Source organism: Manis pentadactyla, chromosome 2 (assembly GCF_030020395.1).
Source record: "Manis pentadactyla isolate mManPen7 chromosome 2, mManPen7.hap1, whole genome shotgun sequence".
NCBI classification, from domain to species: domain Eukaryota; kingdom Metazoa; phylum Chordata; class Mammalia; order Pholidota; family Manidae; genus Manis; species Manis pentadactyla.
The window spans coordinates 22,998,521-23,007,315 of NC_080020.1; the positions used below are offsets into that span (position 1 = coordinate 22,998,521).

The 8,795-nt window shown below is 56.8% G+C and overlaps 1 protein-coding gene across 1 annotated transcript; it reads left to right on the forward strand.

The window, feature by feature from the left end:
• Positions 1–711: 711 nt before the first annotated feature.
• Positions 712–6,291, forward strand: ARSI (arylsulfatase family member I). The gene is made up of 2 exons (XM_036881555.2): positions 712–1,619; positions 3,973–6,291. Exons 1-2 carry the CDS (start codon positions 1,303–1,305, stop codon positions 5,369–5,371), a joined length of 1,716 nt encoding a protein of 571 aa, XP_036737450.1. The 5' UTR covers positions 712–1,302; the 3' UTR covers positions 5,372–6,291.
• The last annotated feature ends 2,504 nt before the right edge of the window (positions 6,292–8,795 follow it).

An 8,795-nucleotide genomic window follows, 5' to 3' on the forward strand; every position in this document is an offset into this window, starting at 1 on the left:
TAAGGGGCCCCATGCCTTACTCCTGCAGGATACTTGCCAGGTCCAGGAGTCCACCAGACTGCCTTCCCTGCTATGGAGATTGCCTAGGTGGGAGTTGGCCTGGGTGACCCTGGAGGCCCATTCATTCATTCATTCATTCATTCTTGCAACATATACTGACTGAGCTTCTGAACCCTGTGGATGTAAGCTGTATACAACAGTCCCTGCCCTCTGGAGTCTAGATTCTAGCTGTGAATTGCAGAATGAGGAGGGGGAGGGGATGGAAGAAGGAAGCTGTCAGGGCCAGAACCTAGTTTCCTGATTTCCAGCCCCTGGTGCTGGCCAAAGTCGTCCCCAGTCTCCACTGCTGTCTCTGTTGCCACTCTATCAGCCATGGTGAGTCCCAGGCAAGAAGCCACTAACTTACTCTGTAACGTAGACAAGTTCCCACCCACCTCAGGTCCTCAGTCTCTGCAACTGTTGAACGACCCGGTTGGAGTAGAAAATAATTCGCATCCCTTCTAGGGCTGGCACTCAAAGATGCTTAGACTCCAAGATCGAGGAATGTCTGTCTGACCGGGCCATTCCGGAGCTCTTCCGTCGAATTCCAAGAAGCCGCCCTCCCTCTTTTCCCCAGACCCGGGCAGGGCAGGGGCTGGAGCCAGAGGGCCGAGCGGGCCTGGGCTTCCCGCCCGAGGGCGGGGCCCCTGCTCGGCGTCCCGCCCCTCCACCTGGGGCTGGGCCCCGGCAGATGTTACAACTTTTTCTCATTCTCTCCCGCGGTGTCCCCCAAGACCCGCCCAACCCGGACCTCCCCCCACTTCCCCGCTAGGGTCCTGCCCACCTTACTGCACGGAGCCCGACTGTTCTCAGGACTCCGGGCGGGGCGAGAGGCCGGGCCGGGGGCTGGAGGGTCAGGAGGAGGAGAAAGGAAAAGCAGAGGCGAGAGAAATTAGGAGGCGGGAGAAATCGAAGGCTAGAAGGAAGAGGCAGAGGGTGGTGGAGAGCACTTTTTGGAAGCCTCCACGCTGGGTCTCAGGCTGTCAGGGGTGAGCTGGGGGAGAGGGAGCGAGAGCAGCACAGGGCAGACGCCCAGACGGCGGGAGGCAGCTCCGCGCAGGCCTGACCTCCCCAGAGCGCCCCGCTGTGGCCGCGCAGGTCCGGCAGCCAGTCTCGGACCAGCTGCGGGGCCGACCCCGGGCGTGCAGAGCGCGCTCGCAGCGGCCAGGCCGGCTGGCCAGCGGGCGTGCGGACCGCGCGCCGTGGGCGCGCCAGGAGGGGAGGCCCGGGGAGCCCCCTGCACGCCGGCACGCGCGGGCCGGCATGGCGATGCACGCCCTCACCGGCTTCTCGCTGGTTAGTCTGCTCAGCTTCGGCTACCTGTCCTGGGACTGGGCCAAGCCGACCCTGGTGGCCGACGGGTCCGGGGAGGCCATCGAGCAGCCGTCGGTCGCTCCATCCCAGCCTCCTCACATCATATTCATCCTTACCGATGACCAAGGCTATCACGACGTGGGCTACCATGGCTCAGATATCGAGACCCCTACGCTGGACCGGTTGGCTGCCGAGGGTGTGAAATTGGAGAATTACTATATCCAGCCCATCTGCACACCTTCACGGAGCCAACTTCTCACCGGCAGGTAGGCATGGCGCCGGATAAACCCAGGGGTTAGATTTCCTCTGCATTTATGACTGGCTCAGGGACCTGGGAAACCAGCGCTCAGGGCCAGTCTTCCTCCAGTTGGCTGTGAGATCATTAGTAAGTCCTTTGCCCCCTCTGGACCTCCTTGTCACCACCTGTACACTGAACGGGGTTGGTTGTCTTTGGGATCTTCTTCCTCTGGTGTCTAGGATACTCACATGCTACACCAGAAGAAGACATTTGGTCACCCGTTTGTTCTTACAGACCCTGAAGCCCTAAGCAAATCATTTAACTTCTCTAAGCCCGTTTTCTTGTCCATAAAGTGGGGGTGAAGAGCAGTTTTATCTTGAAAGAGTGGTAAAGACAGAAAAAATTGCATGTAACCTAGCTGGCAGTCCGTAAATGGCAGCCTCTATGTCACTGGAGGGATTAGGGTCCCCAAACTGTTGGATGACTACATTGGGAGGAAACCAAGGAATTCATAGTGGAGGAGAAAGACGCACAGGATGCCGTGACCTATGTAGCCTTAGGCTGGTCACTTCATTTCTCCAAGCCTCTGTCTTTTCATCTGAAAAATCCTCCAAAATTGGCTGGGAGCCCCAAGCAGACATGCTACATTCTCTCCGTAAGGAGATGTCCACAGACAAGGTGGCAGGATTGCAGGATCAAAAGAGCAGGAAAACAGGAGGTGGGGGTGTGAAGGCAAAGTCTGGCCGCATAGGAGGAAACCCTTTGGCAAGGCTGACGCTGATCCTCCTTGGATGGGGTCCAAGGTGTGCCTTCTCTCGAGCTCCACCCAGAAGCCCCCACTGTGATCTCAGGGGCCAGAGCTGGAGTTCTCCCTGTTTCCTGGGTGGGAAAAACCAAGGCATGGAGGCAGGGAGGGTCCACCTCATGCCTGTACCCAACTTCAGGGTCTGTAGGCGAGGGACTGAGAGGGGCTGGCAGGGCTCCTGGAGCTGAGGAGTCAAATAGGTGCCTTTTTTCCCTTCGATTTGGCACACAGCGTTTAGATCCAGGAACAGAGAGAGAACAGGAGAAAGAGGGAGAGGGGTTGGTATATGCATTGTGGGTGGGGGCAGTGGTGGTGGTGAAGACCAAGTGTTGACTAATCTCCAGAAGAAGGAGGAGGAATCTGCATTCCTGAGAGTTTTGCACAAGTTAGCATTTCTTGCCCAAGAGGTGATTCTTGATTTAAGCAGGGGAATGAGCAGGCAGCAGGGCAGTGCTCCAGCGTCTGAGCTGCGAGGTCAGCTGACTGTGGCTGGGCAGGGTCTACCCTCCAGTCCCAGCGTTGGCTCCATCTGACCGATGCTGATCACTCCCGTTAGTGTTTGTTATGCATCCGGTCATGTTTGGTGAAGTTGGAGAGAGCCAGAGTTTCTCCTGTTACTCACTTGCAAATGGGTTTTGGCGACTCTGAGCTGGCCCACCCACTTTACAAACCAGTGCTCCACTGTGCCCAGCCCCTGTGAAGAGAGGCTGGGACTGCAACTCGAGGACCCAGGGTGCTTCTCATATCAAATCGAATCATCCATGAGCTTGACCAGGTCTGCAGAGTCAGCATAACAGAGATTCTGAGCATGAATTGTGTAGACCTGGGTTCAAAGCCCAGCTCCACCGCTTGCCAACTGTCTGTACTTGGGCCTCTTGCAGCACTTTTAGGAGCCTCTATGTCATCCACAGAATGGGATAATAGTAGTCTTCCCTATAGGTTTCTTTTCAAATGAGGATTAAACGAAATAATATAGGTGGCATACAGTATTAAAGATGGTAGGAGTAGCTAATGATAGATAATGACAATAACAGCTTTATATGAATTATCTCACTGAATCCTCACCACAACCTAAGGGGTACATGCATATCATTATTAGTCCCATTTCCCAAATAAGGAAACTAAGGCTCAATAAATTAAATCACTTGCCCAGTGATCTGCACAAATAGTAACTAGAGTTGGGATTTGTATCCCAGGCAGTCTTTTGAGACTTCAGAGTTCCTAAGTGCCTGAGCACACAGTGAGTGCCTGATGTTAGCTATTATTATTTTCTTGTCATGATTAATCTGGGTTCAACACTTGACTCCCTGGCTTCCTAGTTGTGTGGTCCTGGGTAAGTAGTTTAGCCATTCTGAGTCTTGGTATCTTCACCTGTAAGATGAGAATGTCTGCTTTAGTTGATTTTGAGGATTCAATGCAATAATGCATTTGAAATACTTAGCACATGTGATAGTAGTACCCACTGGCTGCTGTTACTATGTCTGCTGCCGGTGCTGGGACCAGAGCTCACTGCAGGGCGAGTATTGGGGGTTCGTAGCTCACCTGTGCCTTCTCTGGCCTCCCCTCTGCCCACCAGGTACCAGATCCACACAGGACTTCAGCATTCCATCATCCGCCCTCGGCAGCCCAACTGCTTGCCCCTGGACCAGGTGACGCTGCCCCAGAAGCTGCAGGAGGCAGGTTACTCCACACACATGGTGGGCAAGTGGCACCTGGGCTTCTACCGGAAGGAGTGCCTACCCACCCGCCGGGGCTTCAATACCTTCCTGGGCTCGCTCACAGGCAATGTGGACTATTACACCTACGACAACTGTGATGGCCCAGGGGTGTGCGGCTTTGACCTGCATGAGGGTGAGAGTGTGGCCTGGGGGCTCAGCGGGCAGTACTCCACAATGCTGTATGCCCAGCGTGTCAGCCACATCCTAGCAAGCCACAGCCCTCGGCGGCCCCTCTTCCTCTATGTGGCCTTTCAGGCAGTGCACACGCCCCTGCAGTCCCCTCGTGAATACTTGTACCGCTACCGCACTATGGGCAACGTGGCCCGGCGGAAGTATGCAGCCATGGTTACCTGCATGGATGAGGCTGTGCGCAACATCACCTGGGCTCTCAAACACTATGGTTTCTACAACAACAGTGTCATCATCTTCTCCAGTGACAATGGTGGCCAGACCTTCTCGGGTGGCAGCAACTGGCCGCTGCGAGGACGCAAGGGCACTTACTGGGAAGGTGGTGTAAGGGGCCTGGGCTTTGTCCATAGCCCTCTGCTCAAGCGGAAGCGATGGACAAGCCGGGCTCTGGTGCATATCACAGACTGGTACCCAACCCTGGTGAGTCTGGCAGGCGGCACTGCCTCGACAGCTGATGGACTAGATGGCTATGACATGTGGCCAGCCATCAGTGAGGGCCGGGCCTCACCGCGCACAGAGATACTGCACAATATTGACCCTCTGTACAACCATGCCCGGCATGGCTCCCTGGAGGGAGGCTTTGGCATCTGGAACACAGCTGTGCAGGCTGCCATCCGTGTGGGTGAGTGGAAGCTGCTGACAGGAGACCCTGGCTATGGTGACTGGATCCCACCGCAGACACTGGCCGCCTTCCCAGGCAGCTGGTGGAACCTGGAACGCATGGCCAGTGTCCGCCAGGCTGTGTGGCTCTTCAACATCAGTGCTGACCCCTATGAACGGGAGGACCTAGCTGGCCGGCGGCCTGATGTGGTCCGTGCCCTACTGGCCCGCCTGGTGGACTATAACCGCACTGCCATCCCTGTGCGCTACCCTGCTGAGAATCCCCGGGCCCATCCCGACTTTAATGGGGGTGCTTGGGGGCCCTGGGCCACTGACGAGGAAGAAGAGGAAGAGGCAGGCAGGGCTCGAAGCTTCTCCCAGGGGCTCCGCAAGAAAAAATGCAAGATTTGCAAGCTACGATCCTTTTTCCGTAAACTCAACACCAGGCTGATGTCCCACCGGATCTGATGGGGTGGGAGTGAGGATGGATCTCTGTGCCCCTAGATGTACTTTGCCACTCAACCCTGGCCCTGTTGCTCCCCAGGGAAGGACCTGAGGTCAGGTCCCCACTTGCAGGGAAATGGAGGGTGTAGAACCCCTCATTAGAAGGGTGAGGAGTCTGGCTTATGGGTGTGGAGAGAGCAAACTAGACTGGGATGTCTGGGTCCTAGTCCTGCCTTTCCACTGACTTGCTCTGTGACCTCAAGTGACCTACATGAGCTCTCTGGGCCTCAGTTTCCTCATCTGTAAAATGAGCTGTAAGGACTCTGTGGTTCTGTGGTTTGGACCTGGTGCCTGGGGTCATGGTGGCGTTCTTGCTGTCCTCACCACCTTCCAGCTCATTTAAAGCCTTGCTCTTGGACCCTGGGCCTCTGTAATCTGCTTGGATGAGGGGCCACACAGAGGCAACTCCAGGCCTGGACGCCTGAGGAAGGGCAATCTTGCCACTCTCTGAAGGGATCTCCCGAGTGCTGAGGGTGGGAGGAAAGGTTCAGGGATTGGGGGGTTGACCTTCCTGGGTCCTCACATGGCCTGGGCTAATCCTGGGGCCAGACTGGTGGTAGGCACTGTGGTGGAGAGCTCTATTCCTGCCCCCAGCACCCAGAAGGAATTGGCCTGGCCATTAACCTGCTGCAAGATCGAGGGTGGGAGGCAGCTGTGAAAAAAGCCCCAGAACCAACAACCAGGACACGTGGACTCTGCTTTAACCTTGGGCCCAGTCCTTCCCCAGTGGGCCTCAGTTTCCCCTCCTAGCAAACGGGGATGCTAGCCCTGGTTCTGCCTACCTCACAGTGCTGGAGAGGCCTGCCCAAGGTAATGGCTGTGGAGCCCGTGAACTTGATTAAAATGCCGCAGCACAAAAGGAAAGGCTGCGGTGCTGCCTGTGAGCACGTGTGGGCATGTGCACGTGTGTCCTGGGGACAGGTGTGAGTTCCCCGTCGGCTGAGTGAGTGGGAGTCGGGGTGTGCAGCCTGGTCAGGAGGCAGAGGGTCTGGGCTCTGGTTCAGTCCTGCCACACCTTCACTGTGTGACCTCGACAAGTCCTGAACCCTCTCTGGGCCTCAGTGTCCCCTGTGTACAATGGATGATCTAAGAATTCTTCCGCTTGGCCTTTCTGGGCAGCCCTGTGTGTGTGTGTGTGTGTGTGTGTTTGGGGCATGGATGAGTGGTGGGAAGGAGGGGCATGGGGGTTGCAAAGCCTGCTTGCTGCATAGCGTGCCTCTATCCGCACACTGCGTTCTGCAATCTCTCTTCAGGTTCCAGTCGGCGCAGCGTGTGTAGGCGAAAGCCCTGCTGTGAATTTTGAAAATAGTTATTTTTGTCCCTGGCAAAGGAGGCCTGTTAGGACTCGTCAGCTTGTGGATGAGCGGGATGGGTGGGGTGGGGTGGGGTGGGGTGGGTGCGGTGCAGTGGAGTGGGGTTCAGATACTGGTTACAGAGCTGCATCACCACTGCAGAGGTGGCTAAGCTCAGGAGCAAGGGTCTGGCCTGGGGCTGCAGAGCAGAGGTGGTCATCCATGTCCTGGGCCCCCTCCTTCCAACCCTGCTCTTTAGCTCTCATGGCTGCCCCCCAGCTGGAAGTGTTCCCTGTCTCCAGAGGGTTGGTGCCCATCCTGTGGTGGGTAGGGGCTAGGACTGGCTGGGACCTCTGGATTTTAGCCACCCGCAGCACTTCTGCCTGCTCAGGAGGGAGATCTGAAGGAGTCACTCAGTGAGATGGTGTCCTGGACCCAGCATACCTCAGGAATGGGCTGTCCACAGTCTGCCCATTACCCAGGGTACTCCAGCTCTGCCAGGTGCTTGTCCCAGCTGTGTGGGCTGGGCCCTTCTGGAGTGGCATGGAGCCAGGGTTCCTCTGAGGTCCCAGGCATGCCCCAGTTGAGTGGGGGCCTCTCCTGTGACTGCTGAGTAGGTCCTGCCCGAGTTGGCTTAGCCTCCAGCTCCAGCTCTGCTTCTCTGCCTGGGTCCCTGACTTTTGGGGACACAAGTGCAGAACCATAAAAAGCCCTTTCTGCTCTCTCGGTACCAAGGCCTATCCTCTGTGGCCAACCTGGCCCCAAACATTGGAAGTCCAGCTAGGGATGGGGGCTGGGAGCTGGTAATTACTCCTGGTGCCCTGAGAAGGAGGTATCTCCTTTGAAATTCCACTCCTTTGGAATTCATCTAATTCCAAACTCGGCCTAGCACCCACCTGCCTCAGCTCCCTAACTCAGAGCCCAGGAAATAGCCCAGGAGCCTCAGTCAAGCTTCAGCCTATGATCTGGCCCATTGCCCAGCAGTCCCCAAGCCTGCCTGACCAGGGCACTGGCAGCGGATCTGGGCCTGAGGTTGGTGGAGGGTCTCAAGTAGAAGGAGCAGTCAGGGCTCGGGCATTGTGATGAGACGCTCAGCCTGCTTGCTGTGGCTGGCATTCTGCCCTGCAATCAGCACAGCTCCTGCCCGCCCTCCGGCCTCTTGTGTCCCCAGCCAGGGAGCTGGTCGGGATTCTGTGAGAGGCCCCTGACTGGCTTGGCCAGGCAGATGCTTGTACTGCCTGTGGTGGAGAAGGCCGGGAAGGAGAGCTGACCAGGAGCAGCTCTAGCCTGTCGGGTCACAGCTCTGGGGACGTGGAGCCCAGATGCCAAACAGGCCCCCTGTTTTACCTTTGGCAGGATCAGATGGCAACAGATCTGCCAGCCAGAAGGGTAAAGCCAGGGATGGCCATGACCGAGTGGGCCTGCCTCTGGAGGCCTGGGAGGGATGCCCAGCCTTCCAGGAGCCAAGAGAGAGCCCCAGACCTGGCTAGAGGGGCAGGGCTCTGAGTCCCATCCTTGGTCTTGGTGCCATTTTTTCCTCTCACTTGGCGGCCACCTTGAGACCTAGGGAAGCAGCTGTGTGGTGTCAGGAAGAGGAAGGGCCGAGCAGGGTCAGGGCACAGGCGCTGTTCTGGGGGTCAGGAGTTCCTGATGGTCCTGACTCAGCCTCTCCTGACGCGGGACTGAGGGAAGGTAGCGGCCTTTCTCTTGGCCTCGGTCACCCATCTGAAGAGTGCACGAGCTCCCTCAGGTTCCTTGCAGCCCTAGTGGAAGCCAGAGAACACAGGGCAGGGGTGCTGAAGTCACACAGACCCTGGATGGTCAGACACGTTACAGCTCCACAAAATGAGCCAAGATTTGTATCTCTCGAGGACATTGTTGTGAGGTATAAATGGTGCAGTATGTGAAGTGTTTAGTACAGGGCCTGGCTCTAAAGTGGGAATAACTACTTCTCTGTCCTTGGAGTCAGTGAAGAAACATCTTGTCCCCATATTTCTCAGGAGGAAGCGGAGACCCCAGTGGGAAAGAGACCTGCCATGAGCACTCTCAGCCGACGGTGGGACTTGAACTGGGTCCTCTGGACTGCAGGCTGTGCT

Bases quoted from the DNA above. Each gene is read 5' to 3' on its own strand.
- ARSI (XM_036881555.2), top strand. From the start codon at position 1,303: ATGGCGATGCACGCCCTCACCGGCTTCTCGCTGGTTAGTCTGCTCAGC. The intron at 1,620-3,972 runs GTAGGCATGGCG...TCTGCCCACCAG, and splicing joins AGCCAACTTCTCACCGGCAG to GTACCAGATCCACACAGGAC.